Consider the following 21,724-nt stretch of genomic DNA (forward strand, 5'->3'; position numbering starts at 1 on the left):
AAGTCAAAAGAGACATCTAATATTTTTGTTAAGTCCACGTAGGTCTGGGCTGAGGTATAGCCTCTTGGACTTGATGGATGCATTTCATTTATAGCCCTGAAGTGGGATTGGATTTTTTTGTCCCTGTAAACTGTTGCCTGTAACATTTTATCTCAACCCTCTTTTAGAATCACGCAAAGAGGACGAGGGCTTGATCTTGTTGGAAGATTTTTACCTCCCATAGTTTGAATTTTTAATCTTACCCACATTTCGGCGGCTTTTATATTTGTGAAACCAGTTTTTATTTAGAGCAATTTAGTCTAAAGTGGAGGAATGTAATATGACTTGTAAATATTGCATTTAAAGATACAGGTTATACTGGTTCCCTCAGCTTCCTGTCCAATTATAACTGTGGTGTAACTTTAGTGCAGAGAACAGAAAATAGTTAAAGCCTTAAGGTTTTCTTAGAGAAATATTAAAGTGCTGGTCTGTTTACTCTGGAAGAAAGAGTCCTTGTGCATCTTAAGGTGGGCAAAGATGCCGATCCCAACCCACGTATTTTGGTGCAGGGTGGGCAGTGGGTTCAGATGGAACCTTCTTGGTGGAAGCGCTCTCCTTTGTGCGTCTTTGCATGTTTTCTGCAGCACATTGGAGAACATCATCATTATATTGTGCAGCCCCCACAAGTCGCTGTATATATCATTTTTATAACAACACTGATTAAACAGTGTTGTTTTTATGTCATTGTTAATAAAGTTTTTTTTTTTAAAAAAGGAAGAAGCGGAGGAGGAAGAAGAAGAAGAAAAATAAGCCTATGTGCGCCCCCACGTGGTTGTTGTGGTGTATGTACAGCAAGCGAATAGCGCAAACTCACAGGCATCATGGCGGACGTGCTCGATCTTCATGAGGCGGGAGGCGAGGACTTTCCTATGGACGAAGATGGTGATGTTATTTCGATAATTCGGATAGTAGCTAATCTAGTGTTTAAACGAGCTTAGCTTTGGGCTGAACCCTACAGAAGAAACCCAAAAGAAAAGTGGCATTGCTACCTTGGAAGGCCTGAGCTAAGCTAACAAGCTAATAGTTAACAGTAGCTTCGGTTATTCAAACTCTTTTAAAGAAAGAATAGATATTATCTGTCAAAGGGACACGTCATTGTTGTGGAACATTTTTATGTCGATGAATTTAATGATGGAAGCTGCACTGAGTACATTAAAGTAAAACGGGCGTCCCGGCGTGTTTTAGTCACCGCTTGGACGCTAATATAACCCAACGTGTTTCTTATGTCTGTGCTGGTGACTTGGATGCCTCAATGGTTTAAAAGACCAATTTCCAATTTTTCGTTCTTAGAAAGCATCCACAAGTTAAAGGAGAAAGCAAAGAAGAGAAAAGGCCGAGGCTTTGGTCCTGGTGAGTTACTGCTACTGATAATAACACATGTTTACCTGCTGATATTATTGATATTATTTTATTGTTCACAGAGGAGGGTGCCAGGTCAAGGGTCAAAGAGGACTATGATACTGTAGAGCAGGATGGGGATGAGCCAGGGCCTCAGAGATGTAAGTTCACAATAAAAAATGGATGTGAATCAAAGTGGTCCTAATATATGAAGCAGTTGCATGCTTGTCACAGGGAATTGCAGAATTAATTACAAATATGTGGTTTGACCATGAGTAATATACAGTAGTCATTTATTAATCATGCACAAACTTCACAAAGCTACAGTGTGCTTTTTAAAATCCTCAGTAATGAATAATGATAATGATCAGTGGCTCTTTAGCTGCTGTTTTAACTTGTTTTGCCCTCTTTTGGTTCCCTGGGTGTGTGTGTGTTTGTGTTTGCAGGGCTTGTTTGATTATAAGGATGCAGTTGTAGAAGACTGATTGAGCTTTTATTTTACATTGTTACTAACACTGGATCTGCTTGGACTGACGATTGCCACTTGTAGCCACATTTATTTTCTGATTTCTGAAGCCTTTTCATAACTGCTTGCAGCTGTGGAGGGCTGGATCCTGTTTGTGACCGGCGTACATGAAGAAGCCACAGAGGAAGACATCCATGACAAGTTTTCTGAGTTTGGAGAAATCAAAAACCTGAATCTTAATCTGGATCGTAGAACAGGCTACCTGAAGGTAAATAATGTCCACCATAAATATAGAAATTAATATTATCATGGCAGCATTTGAGTGTAAATAAGATGTCACTAATAAGGTTTTGTGGTACTGTACATCTATGTGAATCGGCCCTTGAAACTTGAAAACAGTATTTCTTTCACCCACAAGGTGGCAGGATTGTTCCGACAGAGTCTTTGACTTGTAAACGGAAAGGCACAAAAAACGGTCTAAAGGGCGGCTTTTGTATTTCAGTCACAGCGCGTATATTGGCTTAATCATCACTTTTTAAGTCCCAGTTTTTGCTCGATTAGTCATTGAAGTAACAAATGTATTATAGATTTTAACTGTGCAATGCACTATCGTTAAGGATCTCATTAATTAACGGTTTTAGGGATATGCACTGGTGGAATATGAGACCTACAAAGAGGCCCAAGCAGCGATGGAAGGGCTCAATGGTCAGGATATGATGGGTCAGCCCATCAGCGTTGACTGGGGATTCGTCAGAGGGCCCCCCAAGAACAAGCGCAGGTCAGTGTTCAGCTTTTATTATTACATTGTATTACATTGCTTTGTTGTGACATGTTTGTTTGTTTGTTTTCTTTTTGAGCAGAACTGGGGGGCGCAGACGTAGCAGGAGTCCAGACAGGAGGCGGCGGTAAAGTCCGGCTTCACCAACGAGGCAGATTGACTTCAATGTCCACCGTTCTGAATTCTTTAGCTGTCTTTCAGAGTTGTTGTTTTTTGGGTTTTTTTTTTATTTTTACTGTATTTGATATAACACTGCTTCACTGTACAACTATCCAAATGTGAGAGAACAGATTTTTCTCCATAAACAAAATAAAATCAAGAATAGTCTGGCCGTAAATCTTTACAGTTTAAGAAAAGGGTCTACCCAGATGTAGGGGTGCTGATGGTTTATGGTTTTAACCTGTCCAGCATATTTTTCAATGTAACACTTTCTAATGTTGTGCTGCAGTGCTTTGATTTGTATTGGCCAAGAATAAAACCTTTTTGAAAGAACAGTGCCTTCATTGTTTCCGTTTTTAATCAGGCCATGAAGATGAAGTTGGGTTTCCATCATTCAGAGTGACCCCACCCAGGCATTGACCCACTTATTCTGTCCAAATGAGCGGTGCCCGTGAGTGGACGCTCAGAAGTTGCCTAAGTAAAAAACCCGCTGATCTTTCTGTAGCCATAAACATGACATCGAATGTTTAGGATCCTGAAATCCTCATATGGTGTTTACTCCATCGGGTTATGTCAGTCCAAGTTCAGGAATTAACGACGATAGGTGCTCTGAGGTGTCAATCAAGGCGAGGCCTTTCCCAATTGGCTACCTTCCCTTGGAGGCGGGCTCAGTCCTGGGGTTGACGGCGTCAGAGGTGGAGAAATTACTTTGTCGGCGGTGATCAGGTTTGGAATTTCACATTCAGTTCAATTTGTGAAGATGCTATAAAGTTAAGAACCGTCGCTTTAAAGAGATCTCGTGCTATTGACAAGTTTATACTGCCGGGAAAGTGAATTTGGTGATGAAAGAAACGTCTACGAGGTCGCTAAAGGTAAGCAGCAAGGGGATACACGAGCTTTAATGTTAGCTAACGTTAGCTGCTTATTAGCTTGGCTTGAAGTAGCTTCATGCTAGCCAAACGTGACTGTTCGGGCAACTCAAATGATTATTTAAAATGCCCGTCATCAGCATTTGTGCACACGCAAGGCGCTTATTTAAGGCATCTGAATACTGTACAACAATGCAGTTACTGTAGCAAACAAGCAGCGCATGAAGTATGCGTTTGAAAGCCTGTAATGCGTTTATGTAAGCATGTGTATTGTTCGCTGATATGTTGTCACAACAGTTAGTCGTAGCCATTATAGTTGGGTTTTTGGTCACTACGTCATGAAAACGGCCGTGGCCACTTGTTATCTTTTGATTTCCACAGAAGGGAGGTGAGTGGGAGAGCAGTTGATGGATAACTTTACCTTTGTGAGCTGTCAGCTGTCAGCGCAGTGTGGATGGTGTGTGTTAAAGTTGAGCCTCCGATGTGCCTCCTTTTCGCTTTAATCCTCCCCCCAAACTTGCACCTTTTCACCGCGCCGCTCCCCATTGGAAGCCAGTCCAGTGCACAAGTTGATGCGTTCATTTGCTCCATCACCATCACATGCACGGAGCTTCTCTGTCGTGCTACCACCTCCCGGCGTGGTCAGGCTTCCATTACAGGCTTGTTCCTGCACGAATGTGTGTCAGCAGAGGTCACTTGAACCCAAACCCTGCTGGACTGAAGCCATGAAGCCAGGACAGGACCCCCAGGTGCAGCTCTGTTGGTGCCCTCCATTCTGTGCCCCCCCCCCCCCCCCCCAAGTCATGGTCCGTCCCCCCAGTGTAGATGCTTCATAACTTTAGTAAGATTTTGGTTATCTCCTCCATCAAAGAGAGTTGCATTACACCTTGCCATGAATTATTTAGGCTGTTGAGGTTATGGGCTGTTGTTGCCGGGACACCGCTACAGATGGTCATTATAGAGAGTTATGACAGGTATTCACTAACTTAATAACACATTTATCTTAAATTCCAGACAACCGAATTTATTTATTTTATCCAAAACATTACGTCTTCTTTAGCTTTGTAATTAACATGTTTGTTTGATAAAAGAGTGACTTATCCCTCTGAGGCAAGCCATAAAAGGTTTCGATGACATCTTTCTCTCAGCATTACATCAGAGTTTTAATTGAGTGCGTTTATGTTGTGGGTTTCTACTTCCCTTTCCGAACACGCTAGACGACACGCGTGCATTCATCCTGTCACGTTCACCTTTACACGATACAAATGGCCAGTTTACTATTAGAATCGTTCCTGCACAGAGGACGCAGCTTCGCCGGCCCTTTTGCGGTGTGGGGAATTGCGCAACACTTCGACAGGTGCAGTGTGCAGAGGCCTGGAATAGAACCAACAACCTCTGTGTGGAGTGACTCCTCCACCTGAGCTGCTCTGGGGCTCTTTAATGTAAAATAATGTCAGCATTGGTGAATATAGCCTCCCAGTGTCAACAGTTATATTTGTCCCTCGCTGGATCCCCTGAACAGCTGCTCGGTACACGTGTACGTGTCCGTTACGGACCCAGTATCGCTTTCAGACCAAGACCCGTTAACGATGTAAGCACTCCCACAGGACGTCTGCTGACCTCGGGCGAGTTAATAAGCAAATAGGCAAATGTTTCTTTAGGGTATTGGGATGCACTCATGACATTTAGATGCACACACACACACACACACACACTTAACCACTGTTGAGTCCAGCTGTAGGTGAGCCAGAAACGGGTTCTTTCAGGACTTGACTCTTGCTGCTATGCACCTACAACATGCCATAAAGCTCCCAGCCATTTATCTCCCCAGTTTCTCAACCTTTATGATATAAAATCTAAATCTGCTGTTCCCCCACGCGGCTGCAGAAGCCTGTGATCCGGGGGCGTCTCATCTCTGTTTCACAGACTCCCATCAGGCCCCCCCCCCCCCAGCTTTTACTGTGACAGCAACAAGACGGCGCTTGTGACTCTTTATGTGGAGATGGAACCGATAGCCGACAGCAGCCCTGCAGCAGAGTTAGGCTGTGGTGTCTGTGGAGTGGTTCTGACCCGGCCCGTGGCCATAATCATTGAGACGTCTGTCTTATTGGCCAGCTGGGAACTCCCCAGGGAACAGTTTAAATATGGGATTCTAAAAGTTGGAAAACTTTAGAAAAAGATCTGGGATTATAGTGATGAGCGGAGATACTGCGCAGTGAATACACCGCCATCGTTTTAAGGAATTAATAATGTATTTTTTTTTATCAAATATTTACCAGCGCTCCTCATTGTTCTGCCATGGCTGACCTTTCAGTTTCCATCCATGCACACATGCACGCAGAGCTCGGAACGGAGGAGGGTTCAAATCCTTGAACCCAGATTAGGCTGGGAGCCTTAAATTGTGAGATTCTGGGTGAATGATGTCATTAGTAACAGATCCCAGATCTGTGTCCTGCAGTTAGAACCTGGACCCCCAACGGCTGCATGTTTAGTTGTTCCCTGTGTGAAAGGGTCACATCTTAAGTCAGAAAATGACTAGAAAAGCAGATTATAAAGATGTGAACAACATGGAAAAAGCTTCCAAATAAGTGTATCTATGCTGAATATCTACGTGTGTGAACGTTTTATAATAGGACCATCTTTTTTAGTAGGGCAACAGCTTCTAAATGCAACATAAACAGTGGAAACTACTTTATGGAGGAGTAAAATAATCCCATTTGGAAAAGTATTACATTTAAATGTAAATAGTAAGGGGAAAAAACAACTTGGAGTGGTAATCTGACAGGAAAAAATCACATTTTGGTGAGTTAACCTCATTTATTTTACATCGGGAACATTTTCCAACTCTCGTTCAGTAACACACACACACACACACACACAGTTCAGTGGAATTCATTAGGTCATATGAACCCATTTTGTCTGTCACCATGCGTGTCCATCCGCCATTATGTAATTATCTTTGGCATGTTTTACCAGGTATGAGAGGTATGCTCCCATTCTAGTCATCATAAATAGATCCCCCGTCTTTTATCCTCATAACCCAGAGAAGTTCCTACTTTCCAAGGGCATGTAAAGATAGCATTTGCATGAGTCCGGTGTTGGGGTGTTGGAGGGCAGACAACAGTAGCGGGGAGGCCTGAAGAAGGAAGGCAGACTTGGCACATTTTTGTGTGGTGACTGGATGGCTTTTATGCTCCACCATCTTCAGTGTCCTGGCCTCTGAGACTGCAGTGTGAAATCTCTGACATCAGCTGTGTGTGCATTCAGACTGGCATTCAACCCCCAACACATACACACACACACACACACGCACACACACACCAGCTGGAAGGCAAGTCTTCATAATGAAAAGAATGTGCATGTTCCACTTGGCCTACTGTTGCAGGAGTTTGTATGTAAAATATGTCATTTGAAGTTCTTGTCTCAGTTTGTTAGGTGGTTTTTTTTAAAAAAAAATAAAATAATGGGTATTTCGTGAAAGTAAGTGAAATTTTGGATGGAAGGGATTTTAAAAAAATCGCTATGTCAGGATGAAAAGGTGTAATTTTATCTGGACTATAGCATGATGTCACACACTGTGTGTGTGTGTGGGTGTGTGGATGGATGGATGGATGGATCATGGATGGATGGATGATGGATCATGGATGGATGGATGATGGATCATGGATGGATGGATGGATGGAATGATGGATGGATTGATCATGGATGGATCATGGATGGATGGATGGATCATGGATGGATGGAAGGATGGATGGATGGCTCATGGATGGATCATGGATGGATGGATGATGGATGGATGGATCATCCATCGATGGATCACCGGCTCATTGGTCACCTCAATCCTGGCCTCTTCCCTCCCTATAAAAGGCTCCATCCAGGGAAGAGGAACAGCAGAGTGGAACACAGCATTCACCTGAAGACCACCAGAACCCAACTTTAGATCTAAAGAAACAACGCTGTGATTTACTTCCCGAGTACTCGACGCGTTGGACAAAATGGTGTTCACACAGGCAGTGGGCTTATTGACCCTTTAAGCAAGACAACAGCAGAGTATAATAATCAGTACAGTCCTTTAATTGGTGCTAATTCTCAACTAAATGTTGTCCTGTTGGCTGCTTCCTTGTTATTGCGCTGCCATAGTGGCAGTGTTATGCGTCTGTTGAAGCCTCACTCGATACGTACGCTGAATTCCCCTAATTTCAGTTTGTCCGATGCATTTTTATTTTAAACACACATGTATATTTGGTCAGTGTGAGTCAGTTCAGCGTCATCCGTATCACGAGGAGTCAATGATCAAATTGCTCTTCCTAATTATTCACCCACACTGGACCACCCACATTACCCTGGTGTGAAATTAAGCACATAAACCCAGAATATGATTCACAATTCCAGAAGCCATCAGAACAATTTTATCTGATTTTAGGAAGGTTCAAGCTAAGTGACCGCTAGCCGCCCTGCTGTGACGCACTCAGGGAGCGATGAGCTCACGTACTGAACCTGAAAATAGTTAGGAGGAAGAATGTTTGCGTTTCCTACCCTTGTAGATCATAAAGACAGACACAAGAACATTGTTCCTTTATTTCTGACAGATTTGACTCATCCACAAAGCTTCAGTTTACTCCAAAAGAGACTTGTCTGTATTCTGCCTCTTATTAGAGCTGCCAAAGGATTCAAATCTAACTAATGAGGTTTAACCTGATTTGCTGTAGTTTGGAAGGGATCCTGGGCGGTTACTGTATTTCAAATGCAGATGTGGACTTTGTCCCCTGTGCAGTGTCCCACCTGAACATCCTGTGACTCAGTAGCACCTTTACTATTGATTACACAACCGTGTTCAGACTCTTTACTGTGACGCCTGACCTTTGTCTCCGGGGGCCTTTCTCTGTGCATCTGTGAGGTGTAATTATTATTGATGCAGGCCACAGTGGACAGGCCTTGAGTATAAACACCCGTTCCTGTCTCATAATCTGATAATGGAGATTAAAAACTCAGCGATGAGGTCAAAAGATCCTCCTCCAGCACTCACAGGGTTACACGGAGGTACCGATCTGGAGACGGCCACAAAACCTTCATGAAGTTCGGAAAAAGTGAAAGGGTCCGACCGTATCCTTGCCATTTTCCAACACTGAGTCAGAATTAGGGGGCGTCCTTCAGAGGCAGTCTGAATAGTCTTGTAAGGACGGGCCTCAGTCAGTCACACGATAAGTGCGCTGACATCACAAAGATGGACTGACCTCTGACCTCTGGTTTGGACTCTTTGTTCCAGGTGTTTGCTGTGAGTCCTCAGTGCTGCCTGCAGCTGTCCTATCCAGAGAGCCACTGCTCTGGAAATGCTTCATCTCTGCCAGAAACACTCCTTTCCTCTTCTACTCACTAGTTAGGGAGTTGGGCTGAGTGCACTCTTTAGTGTTGAATGCCAACAATCTCTTTTCAGGCAATAAAACAGGCGTCACTATGTTGCATAATCAATGTGTCCCAGATCAACATCGGTGTTGGTTGAGCAATTTATTTTTTTACTCTTTAACCAATCTAATACACTCAGTGATCATTTCTTTGTACTTTGCCCTTCAAACTTCGATATTAATTAAAGATTAACATCAGATCTGATGGGACTGACTGATGGGATATCTTGCTTGGTTAGGGAGCATCAGTTCTACACTACTTTTTTCTAGTGCATTATTGGATACATTGAGTGTTTCCTGCCCCCTACTTAGTGCACTATATAGGAAACATGTCGTTAAATGTTCCTCTGAATTATTGCATCTCCATGCTGGCTCATATATTGAGATGGTCACACAGGAAATATTCACCATTGCAGCTATAAGTGAGCTGATTTCTGCTTCTGTTCACCCTCCAGCTGAGGTCTGATCATGTTGGGAAACATTAAGGCTTGAATGCACCTCGTGGCAGAAACCATAATAACAATAATAAACCAGTAAACATGTTCATAACAACCAGTCATGCATCCATCCAGGAACTGTGTTGTGTGACTATTATAATTGTAACTTTTTTTGTCTTTATTGTAGCTACAACATTAAAAACATTTAAAAAAAAAACTATAGTGAGAACTCAGAAGTGTATTTGTGATGACTTGCATTCTGATGTGGAACAGTCAACAGTACAACAGCAGCAGTGGCTTTGTTCTTTGCTTTGATCCCGCTGCTGCTGTGGGGGGCACAAGTGATCGTAAGGCTTTCCTACTTACCCGTGCACTCTAAACAAGTGACCTGGGATTTTACCGGATCACCCCTGGATTTTATGGTTATTGATTTAGGTATCAATTACATATCAGAATGGCAGAAGTAGGTCTGTTGAGTGTTAGGCTTAACTTTATAGACTTGGGTGTGAAGGTGGCATCGTTTTGATATTCATGTTATTGTTATGACTTCTACAATTGAGTTAGTTACTTTAGTTTTAAAGACTGATTCCAGGTTTAATCCTATTTGATCTGTTTTGCAGGTGGGGCCATTTGGCTAGCACCAGGTAGAGGACGGGGCATCCTGTCAAATTACACCAGTTGTGTGGGATTTTTCTTTTTTCCTGTATGAACATCACCCATCAACCTGTGAATTCATGATCACATGACTTTGGATATGGACGCAGTCCTGTCCGACTTTGTCCGTTCCACTGGAGCTGAACCGGGATTGGCCAGAGACTTGCTAGAAGGTAAATTCTTACATCTTGAGTTAAATCTTTGATGTAAAGCACAACTAATGTGTAGCAAGTGACATTCACACTGTTTGGTTGCTGTGGTGGTTTAGTGGTAGCACTGGTGATAGAACTTGGACTTGCAGATCAAAATCAGGCCTCCCAGTATTGAAAGCATTGTGTCCTCTGAAATGTTTCAGCTATAAACTAGTACATTTCTGCCAAGGATGTTGTCCTAAATGCACTCGTTTGTTGTATGAACTCAGAGTTGACCCTGAACGTCCTCACTTTGGTAGATAATTGCAATCCCTCACTTGATTTCCTTATATTTTATACCTGTTGGTTACCGTTGCTGTAAAGACCGTTCACAAATACTCATTTAAACTCAGTCAGAGCCTTATCTTGCATTCTATACTATCTTTATATTTAGTAACACTTTTTTATGGTATGATCTTTCCCCAAACTGGCTTCTCACTAGTTATTCCACATGTAAGATTAATACAGATAAATTTATACTTGGAGACAGAAGCTTTATGTCAAGTCAACCTGGTCTATGTCGCTAAGCAACAGCAGCCAAGTTACAGTTAATAAAATGGGTTAAAAGTCAGTATATAATGCTATGAGTTTGCTATGAGTTGTAGAACAAGTTGCTGGCATTAACATAGATGGCTTTAAACCTTTCAGGATGTCATTTGTTTAACATTAGCCCCTGATCCGGTGCCTCAAATTTATCCTCTCATATTTTGTATCTGTAGGCAAGAATTGGGATTTCACTGCTGCACTCAGTGACTTCGAGCAGCTACGACAGGTACATGCAGGAAACCTGACATATTCTAGCACAGAAGATCGTCCATACCCGCCTCCTGACAAGGAAATGGCGAGAGTTGGGCGGCCCCTACTCCACCGCCAAAATGAGGTGGTACAAGGTGAGTTCATCAACACATAATCAAGAACATAGTTTTACAGTAGGCTTGATTCTTTACTTAATATAGCAAATTAGTTTAGCTTGTGACGGCTGTCAAGAATCCATTTGAACCAGTTTAATCAATCTCTGTGTCTTCAGCTGCCACCGAGAAACGTCTGTCGCGGGGCATTTCCCACGCCAGTTCAACCATCGTGTCCTTGGCCCGCTCTCATGTCTCCAACACTGGAGGTCCCAGTAACGAACCCCTCCTGGACATGCCCCTCTGCACCTTCCAACTACCTGACCTCACCGTTTACAGGGAGGACTTCCGCAGCTTCATCGAGAGGGACCTCATTGAGCAGTCTATGATGGTGGCTTTGGAGCACGCTGGTGAGAATAGGTCCACCTTAAAACCAACCTACCACATTTATGTTAATGGAATCCCCCTGACCAGCAGACACCCATTTGTTTCAGGCTGAATTTACACAATACTGCTAACATATTTAAAACTAGGCACTTTTCATCCTTATCTTCTTTCTATATTGTACCCTTTTCCCTTGTTTTCAGGTCCTATTTAAGCCTCATACAAATTTAGTATATTACTTGAAAAGCTTAGAATGTATTAATAATTGTTTTCCCCATTGTTTCATATAAAGATCATGCTAGCCCCTAATACTAATACTGCTAATACTTTAGGAGGCTAGTTTAGACTTAATATTTACTGTTGCTAAGATAGAATCTCAGCTGTTTAGGATTTACACTGGTCTGTATTTGCAATACAAACATTTATGGGGTTTTTTTTTCTTCCTGCAGGACGTCTAAACTGGTGGACAAAAGTGGTTTCGAATTGTCAGAATCTGCTGCCCCTCGCAACAAGTGGAGATGGAAATTGCCTGTTACATGCAGCCTCCCTTGGTGAGTCAAGGTCACAACAGCCATTCAACGGTGGCATCAAAGGTTTGCTCCCTCTGGGCCAAACTTCTGTTCATGCGAAGAGTTGGATCATGATATGATCTGCAAAGACAGTAAATCAGAGACAACATACTCCCTCTATGTTTTAAACAGAATCTTTAGTTTCTTCTCAATGGTTTAACAGCGAACCACAACTCTGGGGAGCTTTATGTTCCTGAGGTCTGTAACATTCAAAGGGGGGTTCTGACTTGCTTTATGCTAGTAAAGCAAGTCCTACAGCAGTGCTCTGTTATTTCTGTTCATCTTCCAGTCCTTATCTTGACCTGCACTGTTTCCTGTTAAATGCTATTTCTTTATTACATTGTGTGGGCAGAGGAAATTAGGAGCTGAACACACTTTGCTCTCTTTATATTGTCTTGTCAGTTATTACCAGAGTGCCACCAGGACTTTACTAACCCTGACTGTAAATCCATGACTCTAACAGGCAAATTAGGGTGTGATAACTTAGTCATAGTTAGCTGAGAGGTTTAAGGCCAGATGGATGGTCCATCCTGAGGTGCTGCAGCCTCCCCCACCGCCACTGTGGGCCAGCCTCAGCTCTGGGCTTTTACAGAGTTCTGCTTTCCCTTGTTTCTCGTTTGGACAAAAACCAGAAAAAGATTACACTGATAATGTGTAAAATATTGAAAACGGTGTTTCATGTGATGCCTTTTGGAGCCTCATCTGTGGACATTTCCATAAAGGGGCAGTATTTAAAATGTGAAACAAACTGATAAAATTGTTTTAGACAGTGTCTTATCTTTTGAAATTGTTATATTTCTTCAGCATGCACTTTAAACAGAGGCCAAAAATCAGCTTTTTCATCAGGTTGCAACTGTTAATTTGAATGGCCTGTTTGAAGTTACACCTTTATCACACATCTGGTGCCTAAATGACTTATTCTGTTTGCTAACCCAGGTATGTGGGGATTTCATGACCGGGATCTGATGCTGCGGAAGTCTCTGCATGCACTGATGGACCATGGGTTGGAGAGAGATGCTCTGAAGCGCAGGTGGAGGTGGCAGCTCACTCAGCAGAATAAAGAGGTCTGTTCCAGACCTGTTTAAGTGCTCTGGGTCTTCTCTGAAACCGTATGAGAAAGGTTCTTGTCCGGCCTGGGAGGTGGCCTTTGGATGAAACTCAAAGACAATTTAAAGCCTGCACTTGTTTTTTTACTGTATTTTCAGTTGTCACCTGTCAACCTGCTTCCACATGCAGTAAACCATAACATATTTGAAGTGGATGTATCGTTTTCTACATTGAATTTCCAGGATAGTGAGCAGTACCATCGTTTAGCATATAGATCTGTTGTGCTCTATGAGGTGTTCCAGCTGGGTTGGTAGTTCCTCCCTGCCTGGCCCAGCAAGGCAGTGCTCTAGCATTCCTCTCATACTATTAATTACAGCCAGTGGTGGTTTAACTAGAAAAAAAACACCACATAAGCGTCCTTGTTGTTCTGGCTAATTGCTATGCTTATTCAGTACTGAGAAGTACTGACAGGCGTGAATACTCTGGAAGTATGTTCATACTTCAGAACCTTCCAGTTTTCAGTATTGCAGCGACGCCCCCCTCAAATCAGTTCGACCCATGATTTCCGCGTGTCATTTGTGACATTTGTAAAATGTGCACCAGTGCAAGTTTGGCAGAATTTCCACATCAAGTTTCTGAGTGTCTGTTCCTGTGAATGTCTCTCTGCTCAGTCTGGTCTGGTGTACACAGAAGAGGAATGGCAGAAAGAGTGGAATGAACTGTTGAAGCTCGCCTCCAGTGAGCCACGAATACATTACAGCACCAACAGCACCATCGGGTAGGGTGAACCCTCGCAGTACAGTACTCGGTCACCCACTTTCATTCACCTATGGGTAAACCCTAACTTTTTTTAAATCTGACTTTAAACTGTCTTTATGTCTTCAGGGTGGAATCCGCAGATGAACCTGTTTATGAGAGTTTAGAGGAGTTTCATGTCTTTGTCTTGGCTCACGTTCTCAGAAGGCCAGTTGTGGTGGTGGCTGACACCATGCTAAGGGACTCTGGAGGAGAAGGTAAACATTAACTTGTCTTTTAAGATACTTAATCTTTTTTAAAAAGGACTTTTGTGTAACTTATTGAATGACTTTACTGCCTATAGCTGCACAGTATTCAATTGAAAGCAAGGTGTTTCTGATGATACCAGTGTCCCATTTATATGCCAACCAGCAAATTCTGAATAAACTGCTTCAGTCTCGTCCGTCATTAAATGTTTGAGCAACCCCACAGTCAGGTCTCCACATCTTGTGCTGACAATTCTGTTATTTCCTAATATTCTCTTTAACTTATTTACTTTTTCCAATTACAGTCCATATAATTGATGGACCTGAATGCACCACTTTGCAACAATGTTAGGCGTTGTCAGTAAAGTTCATGACAGGTGTGACTGTGCTCCTGATGTCGCCCATCAGGAATTTCAGAGAGGATGAAACAAAGAATGTAATTTCCTGCTAAGGGCTGAGTGACAGGCTTTCAGGACGGTGTCAGGAACTCATTTTCCTTTTCTTGCTTTGGTTTCTTTTCACACACACGTGAGATTTAATTTGGTTAGTCCGACATAACTGCTGTCTTGCTATTGGGAGAGGAAATGGCAAGTCAGATCCTGAATAAATAAACACAATGCACAGCCTATGCACAAATACATTCAAATGCACAATTTCTTAAATATCGCTGATATTTCTAGGATGTTTCAGTTTCAAAAACCCATTTCGGTTTACTGGGAAATATAGGTGATGCTTCTTATTGTCTTATTGACTTTGATTTTTATTTTTTTTAATCCAGCCTTTGCTCCCATCCCATTTGGGGGCATCTACCTACCACTGGAAGTGCCAGCTGCCAAGTGCCACCGCTCACCACTTGTCCTGGCATATGACCAAGCTCACTTTTCTGCCCTGGTGTCCATGGAGCAGAAGGATGGTTCCAGAGAGCAAGGTGACCCTCGAAATCCTTCATCTAAAGATTCTTTACTTTTTTAAATAGTTGCATTTCCCTATTATGTACAGCACAGCCTATGGAAGTCTGTCTGGTGTGTGTGTGTGTGTGTTTAAAATTCAGACATATTTAATATCAACTTTAATGATAATGGCCGCTACGAAATATTTAATGCTGAGAGATTCTACTAACAAAACTAAACAAGTACGCGTGACTTTTGAAGAAATATGAAACGAGTCACTTGTAATTGTTTAGTTATACTAGTGCAGGTGTATCACATAATATCATCCCTCAGCAGTTTGAAGGAGGTTTTCCCTCGTTAAACCTTTAGTTAGTTTCGTGGTGAATTCCTGACTGTTGAAGAGAGAGCGAAGGTCGAAAGACCTGTCTGAGGCCATCAGAAAGAAGATTGTAGCGGCTTATGAGTCTGGTGAGGGATTTAAGAAGAATAATTTGAACCCAGCCATTCCACTGACTGGAGAATAGTCTATAGGTGGAGAGCATTCAAAACAACAACCTGCCAACATGCCCAAGTCTGACTCTCCAAGTCTCTTCACCCTGAAAGTAGGCCACAGGATGCTACCAGAGGTCTCCAAAGCTCCTAAAATGTTATCTCAGGTCCTCAAAACTGTGGACGTGAAAGAGCCTCTACAATCAGAAAGAAACCACACAGGTTTAAGAGTTTCTCTAAGAGCAACATGAAGGTCAGCCTGACATGGAAGAAGCCCCTCAGACGTCTCACAGGTGAAAGCATTGTGTGTGGGGGGGTGGGGCAGCCTCTCCTGAGACTGCTGTCAGACTGGTAGATGCTCCAAAAAACATCTCGCTGAGGTTACGAGCAAACACAAGCTTATTAGGGGGAAGAGTGGCCTTGGTTGGTTTCATTCACTTTTATTACACTATTTTTTAATGTTGTTTATGTGCTAATATTTCACGTCTTCAAAAGAGAGGAAAAACAGTCCAGCTGACACAGAAAACTACCTTGGATAACTATGACCTGGGTGATTGAGAATCTACACAGACATTATTTCCCTTTCTTTCCCAGAGATACTTGAAAGCAAGGTTAGACTATCTACATGTGAAAAGTTCTTAATAAAAATATTTTATGGGGGTGTCCTAAATCTTTGAACTATATGTGAAGTTGTGGGAGATCAAATTTTGGCATTTTGTTCATCAAGCAGCAAATTCAGTGGCTGTGAGCATGAAAATGTCCAACTACTTTCTTCTTTGAAGCATGCACTCTAGTCCTTGACCCGGTAGCTAAACACAGGTGTTGGTCCAGTCTTATTCAGCTGGATTGTGACTGGTTCTCTCACGCTTGCCCTTCTTTGTCAGCAGTTGTGATCCCCCTCACTGACTCGGAGCACAAAATGCTGCCGCTGCACTTTGCTGTGGACCCTGGCAAAGAGTGGGAGTGGGGAAAAGATGACACCAACAACGTGATGCTGGCAAGGTGTGTCCTCCTAAAACAGGTTTTCTCCATTTCCAACATGCCAGTTAGTTTGCAGGCTTAAGTGGGCGCGTCTGAAGCGCTGTTACAGGAAGAGCCCAATATAGATAAAAGCAAGAGTGGCACATCCTTGTAGACAACTGTCCTTTCAGCGTGGTGCGCGGGGATTGACCTCTGACACCAGATTAGCACCAGCACTAGTGACAACAAGATTACCTCTAAATTCTAAGTAGTAGAGCATTAAAATAGCAGCTTGCTTTAAAATAAGAAAAGCATTTATGTCCATTGATGACGGCAGGGCAGGAGTTGTGGTTTCACCTTGCAGAACTTTGTTTTTCCTCTTACGTGCTCTCTCTCTCCTCTCCCCAGCGTGACTCTGTCTTTGGAGGCCAAGCTCCAAATGCTGCACACCTACATGACAGTCACGTGGCTTCCTCTGCCCTGTGAGGTAAAGATGGAAGCCCACACACATTCTCAGTCCTCTTTGTTCATCTGCACGGTGCTTTGTTTTCAAGGCTCCGCATAACAGGATAGATCTCCTTATTTCTGTGAGTCAGCCACAACTGCTGAAAGATGAAGAAATGTTGTCATGAGCAGGATCATCCGTCATAGGTCACAATGTTTCCAAATAAAGCTTTAGTGACTGTAACTGGCTTGTACTTGTGAAATTCCATTTGCACATTGAGTCACTGTTTTCTGAGAGGAACCTTCTATTTTTATCCAACGTGGGGTTTTTTTTCTTGACATTGTCTGGTGATATTTTTGTTTTTCCATTAGCGGCTACTGTCTGCACAGATGCTGGTCTGAAAATACCTTTACCCGGTTAACACTTTTAATTCTGCACTAACTGCATCACCATATCCTTTTCTTGTAGCAAGCCCCTCTGGCCCAGCCCGAGTCTCCCACGGCATCGGCGGGCGATGAACCCCGTACTCCTCCTGACTCGGAGTCGGACAAGGAGTCCGTCAGCAGCAGCTCCAATGGCAACGGAGACACAACCACAAGCTCAGCAGCCAATGGAGGAGGGTCCCTGGCAAAGAACAGCTCCTCTTCCTCATCTACCTCTTCCAGCAGTGGGTCAGCGGCGACTGGCAGCGAAGGGAAGGACAAAACCAAGAAGGAAAAGGACAAGGAGAAAGACAAGAAGAGGGCGGACTCTGTGGCAAACAAGCTTGGCAGTTTTGGCAAGAACCTGGGCAGCAAGCTAAAGAAAAATGTGGGCGGGCTGATGACGGGCAAAAACACTGGAACCGGAGGAGCCAAGCAGGAGGGCGGGGGGGAGAAGAAGAAGGGCTCCTTTCGAGTGCGGAAGGGCAGTAAAGAGAACTCGGCTTCGGCCCAGACCTCAGAGGATTCAGGGAAAGGCTCGCCCTCCTCCGGCAGCGAGCGCCTGAACGGGACTGGGAGCAGTATGAGCAGCAGCGGGGGGAGCAGCACCGAGAGCGACACCTACAAATACAGCAGCGACGTCAAAGTCAGCCTGGGCATCCTACGAGCTGCCATGCAAGGGGAGAGGAAGTTCATCTTTGCCGGCCTGCTCACTACCAGCAACCGACACCCCTTCCAGGAGGAGATGATCCAGCGCTACCTTACTGATGCCGAGGAGCGCTTTCAGGCTGAACAGGACCAGCAGCACCGGGAACCGGAAAAGAAGGGCGTCACCAACGGGGTCCAGCTCCCGAAAAAGGACACGGCGGCAGGCACAGAGCTGACATACCCACCGTACGAGCCCAAAGCAGAACTGTTGGAGAACACGTCGACTTCCTTCGGCCACATGAAGGTCCCTTTAAGCCCGTCTATGTACGCTGCCGTCGTCCCCATTCCTCGGCCCTCCCTCATAGAACAGATTACAGCAGTGCCACCCCTCAATCAGCATCATCATATCCACAGCTACATGGGCGGTCAGCACCAGTTACCCACTGGATCCCCAGCTACTTCCTACTCTGGTCACCTTTCTTACGCCACTCTTCCCCGACACTGCCCAACAGCACGGGGCCCTTCCCATTCCCAGTACAGTACCTTGCAAGGGCCCTCTTCCCTGAGTCGCCTTGCACCCTCGTATCCTCTGGATATTGACCCACCAGACTACCCCGGAGCTGAATCGGCTCCGGCCGCAGCTGTGAGTTACCACAACGGCTTGCGGGACACATACTGCGGCGTGGACACTCAGACTGGGCAGCCCCCAGTCAGACACTACTCACTCGGGAGTGCCAGTGGTTTGAGCAACCAGCAGTCGAGTCGCTGTCGGACGCCCAGTTGCTCCTACTACGGACACCCAGAGACGAGCAACTACTGCTCTTACTGCTACAGAGAGGAGCTGAAAAAGAGGGAGCCAGATGCAGCCATCCACAGGTTCTGATGGCACCTCCATATTGGTTTAAATTTGACGAGAGGCCTATTTCTGTTAAAACGGCCTCTGGCTCGCTCTCACTCTTTCTCTCTCTCTCTCTCTTTCTCTCTCTCTCTCTCACTCTCTGAATAGCCAAAAAGGAAACGCAAACAATCCCCCTCTATTTTTTAGCTGCGTCTTCCCGTTGAAAAACCAGTATCCAGCTACAGAATAAACAGGGTTTCTGCCTAAGCGAGTCAGGCATGTGTGGTGTTGGATCAGAACTAGCTGCACTTGTGTAACATATTGCTGTGGCTCTTATGCAGTTTATACGTATGAGTGTATTTGTGTGTTTGGGTTGCTGTTTCTCCTCCTCCATCAGAGTTTAACGCCTTGCTTCTGTCTCCTGCGGAGAGAATGTAGATCCCAGACACCATCCAGCATCCAGTCAGGGCCCAGCTTAGACACACTAAACACAGCAAAGCAAGCACAACCAGAAGAGACCTACTCTCATCTCCTATGTTGCTTTCTGTTCCATTATTTTGGGATGCTAGAGGAGCTGTTCCAGGTCACATAGGTCTTTCAAGCACCACACAGCCATTGTGTCATGATCTTTGTTAGATAGCTTTGTCATCAGTCGCTAAAATAATTAGTTTATAGGGTTCAGCATTCTGTGAACCTCTGGGGTTCTAGTAATCTTTAAAAAAAAAATAAAAAGACAGATGTCTGTGCTGAGCACAGCTGCTCTGCACTTGAAACAATTATTTCAGCAAATTGAATTATCTTGGCTTTGTTTGACTTTAGGGACTGTCTTTAAATTGGGCCATGCCAGAAAAATGTGTAATTCTATACATTTAAAAAAAAATACACTTCACTATCTGTACTATCTGGTACTTCTGTTAATATTTAAAGATCGAGTACACGTTAGTAAGTAGTTAATATGAAAACCACAGAATGCTGATCATACATTTAGGCCTTCAACTCCTCAAATGATCTCTTTGCACAGAATCTAGCGCCTCCTAATATGCATTTAAAAACCTTCCGCTTTTTTCTGCTTTCGCTTGATTATTGCGTTTTGTTCACACTGCGATGATTTTCAAACCCCAATGGCGGTTGGAATCCCTGACATTCGCCCCGTCTGCTTATTACGATTCAGGTGGCACCGTTCAGATTTCCTTTGATTTCCTAAAATGAAACCAGAACTACAGTTAATGGTGTCGGCGGCACCATCGAACTCCTCGTTGCCTTTTCAAAGCGTTTGTAGGTAATTAAGTCCTGCAATTTTTACTACTGCATATACTCCTTGAGAAACTTATTTTTGAGCAGTTGGCCGATGCCAATGTTGGTTCTAGGCATGTTTCCTTCCCTGACCAGGTAATCTATTTCAGTTTTTGTCCTGTTTAGAAGTTAAATTCTGAAGTAGAGGTTCGAGTGCAGTTCCTGGCCTTGGCCGTTTGGGGGCGCGCGTCTTTTATTTATTTCTTCCTCACGTTACCATCGCAACACACTACAAAATAACCAAAATATTGGGGATTTATTTCCACCAGTTTCTATTTAACACTAGTTACCAGAACCGTTTTGCTGCTGCATTCAAAGTAACCTGAACAACGTTGAGAATAAAACCTTCATTTGTAACACTACACCTGATAAAAGAGCATTTTCTGTGTTGTGTCAATGCACAAGCGTCTTACTTCAGACCAAACCCCATTGTGAGTGTTTTTCTTACTGTCAGAAGGCGATGTTCTCAAAGAAAAAAAAAGTTTGCATTGTTGCTTTAACTCCAAAGTAATTCATACAGAGATTTTTAATTTATTTTCTATCGAGGGGGAAAAAACAACTTTTATCTCAGAAACAAGGAAAAGATTATTTTACTGGCTAAAACCTTTTTTGTTTTTTTATTTAAATAGAACAAGAGCTGTATAGATGTTTGTGAGTTATTTTTGTAAGCCCAAGGTTGTAGTGATTTAAAGGGGTAAGAATGTATATTGCTGAATGCTGCGATCTGTGCATTCATTGTATTTATGTCTGTGACAGTGTGGACTGAGAGGAGAACACATGCTAATGAGTAAATGCTAAATTAGCTCCCAAACAGGCCTGGTGATCCCCCGGGACCTGTTTCCTCAACACTAACCAACCATGTGTCGGCTTAGAGAAGAATTTGGAAAAGCTTGTCTTGGAATGTTGGGAAGCTACATTTTGGGATGTCCGTTCTCACATGTCTGACTGTCAGGAAGTCTCTCTGTTGTGTCCATGTTGGTTTTATCTGCTCACTGCCACCAGTGCTCTGCTCGAGAATAGACGGTTTTCACGTCCACCCAACAGATTTCTTCTAAACGGGAAGAACAATGTTTCAGAATGATTCTTCCTCCCCATCACAGCTGCCCTAATATATTCCTCATGACACATATTTGTGTATAGTGCAACACAAATGTCGGTGTGGACAGAAGTTTCACCATCCCATAACATTCACCATGAAACATTTTGAGTTGCATGTAAATGGCAGCCAGTTTTTTTCATGATTTGTGCATTACTGAACTTTCACTGTCTCATTTTTGTGTTTTTGCTTTATTTCGTCTGGGAGGAAGCGACAAGAACAGAAGGATCATCGATCTCGTGTTGGGCTGTTATCATATTTTTTGCACAGTTTGAATAAATTCTTATTGTATTTCAAGAGTGTCACGTGTCTTTCATCACTGCAGAATGTGTTTGGAGTGACTTTATAGAGAATTGGGCACAGTTTTGATGTGTTCTCAGTGTAAATGATCTGTCATTTTCTGAGTTCTGAACAACTGCAGCTCTCCCAGAGCGCTGGGCCCGAAGGTACCGGAGAAACCG

General features: G+C 43.5%; 2 protein-coding genes across 4 annotated transcripts; both read left to right on the top strand.

The window, feature by feature from the left end:
* Positions 1–764: 764 nt before the first annotated feature.
* On the top strand, positions 765–3,113 carry rbm8a (RNA binding motif protein 8A). The gene is made up of 6 exons (XM_003965643.3): positions 765–921; positions 1,330–1,389; positions 1,461–1,538; positions 1,975–2,111; positions 2,485–2,621; positions 2,704–3,113. Exons 1-6 carry the CDS (start codon positions 861–863, stop codon positions 2,750–2,752), a joined length of 522 nt encoding a protein of 173 aa, XP_003965692.1. The 5' UTR covers positions 765–860; the 3' UTR covers positions 2,753–3,113.
* A 324-nt stretch (positions 3,114–3,437) lies between these two features.
* otud7b (OTU deubiquitinase 7B) lies at positions 3,438–21,560 on the top strand. 3 transcript variants are annotated; one of them, XM_029838206.1, is made up of 12 exons: positions 3,438–3,506; positions 10,109–10,315; positions 11,053–11,223; positions 11,361–11,591; positions 12,015–12,116; positions 13,071–13,198; positions 13,853–13,959; positions 14,067–14,194; positions 14,961–15,110; positions 16,449–16,563; positions 16,930–17,008; positions 17,435–21,560. In XM_029838206.1, the coding sequence occupies exons 2-12, from the start codon at positions 10,231–10,233 to the stop codon at positions 18,917–18,919; spliced, it is 2,781 nt and encodes a 926-aa protein (XP_029694066.1). In that variant the 5' UTR covers positions 3,438–3,506; positions 10,109–10,230; the 3' UTR covers positions 18,920–21,560. The 3 variants fall into 3 exon arrangements, with proteins under 3 accessions (XP_029694066.1, XP_003965693.1, XP_029694067.1); XM_003965644.3 differs by having other exon boundaries at positions 3,457–3,652; XM_029838207.1 differs by lacking the exon at positions 10,109–10,315 and having other exon boundaries at positions 3,457–3,652.
* Positions 21,561–21,724: the final 164 nt, after the last annotated feature.

The sequence above is a fragment of the Takifugu rubripes genome, chromosome 7 (genome assembly GCF_901000725.2).
Source record: "Takifugu rubripes chromosome 7, fTakRub1.2, whole genome shotgun sequence".
In the NCBI taxonomy this organism is placed as follows: domain Eukaryota; kingdom Metazoa; phylum Chordata; class Actinopteri; order Tetraodontiformes; family Tetraodontidae; genus Takifugu; species Takifugu rubripes.

What these genes read in the sequence shown, in the direction of transcription:
- rbm8a (XM_003965643.3), top strand. Translation starts at nt 861, where the DNA reads ATGGCGGACGTGCTCGATCTTCATGAGGCGGGAGGCGAGGACTTTCCT. An exon ending in AGGCCGAGGCTTTGGTCCTG is followed by an intron (nt 1,390 to 1,460) that starts GTGAGTTACTGC and finishes TATTGTTCACAG; the next exon opens with AGGAGGGTGCCAGGTCAAGG. An exon ending in GTAGAACAGGCTACCTGAAG is followed by an intron (nt 2,112 to 2,484) that starts GTAAATAATGTC and finishes TAACGGTTTTAG; the next exon opens with GGATATGCACTGGTGGAATA.
- otud7b (XM_029838206.1), top strand. Translation starts at nt 10,231, where the DNA reads ATGACTTTGGATATGGACGCAGTCCTGTCCGACTTTGTCCGTTCCACT. An exon ending in CCAAAATGAGGTGGTACAAG is followed by an intron (nt 11,224 to 11,360) that starts GTGAGTTCATCA and finishes CTGTGTCTTCAG; the next exon opens with CTGCCACCGAGAAACGTCTG. An exon ending in GTTACATGCAGCCTCCCTTG is followed by an intron (nt 12,117 to 13,070) that starts GTGAGTCAAGGT and finishes TTGCTAACCCAG; the next exon opens with GTATGTGGGGATTTCATGAC.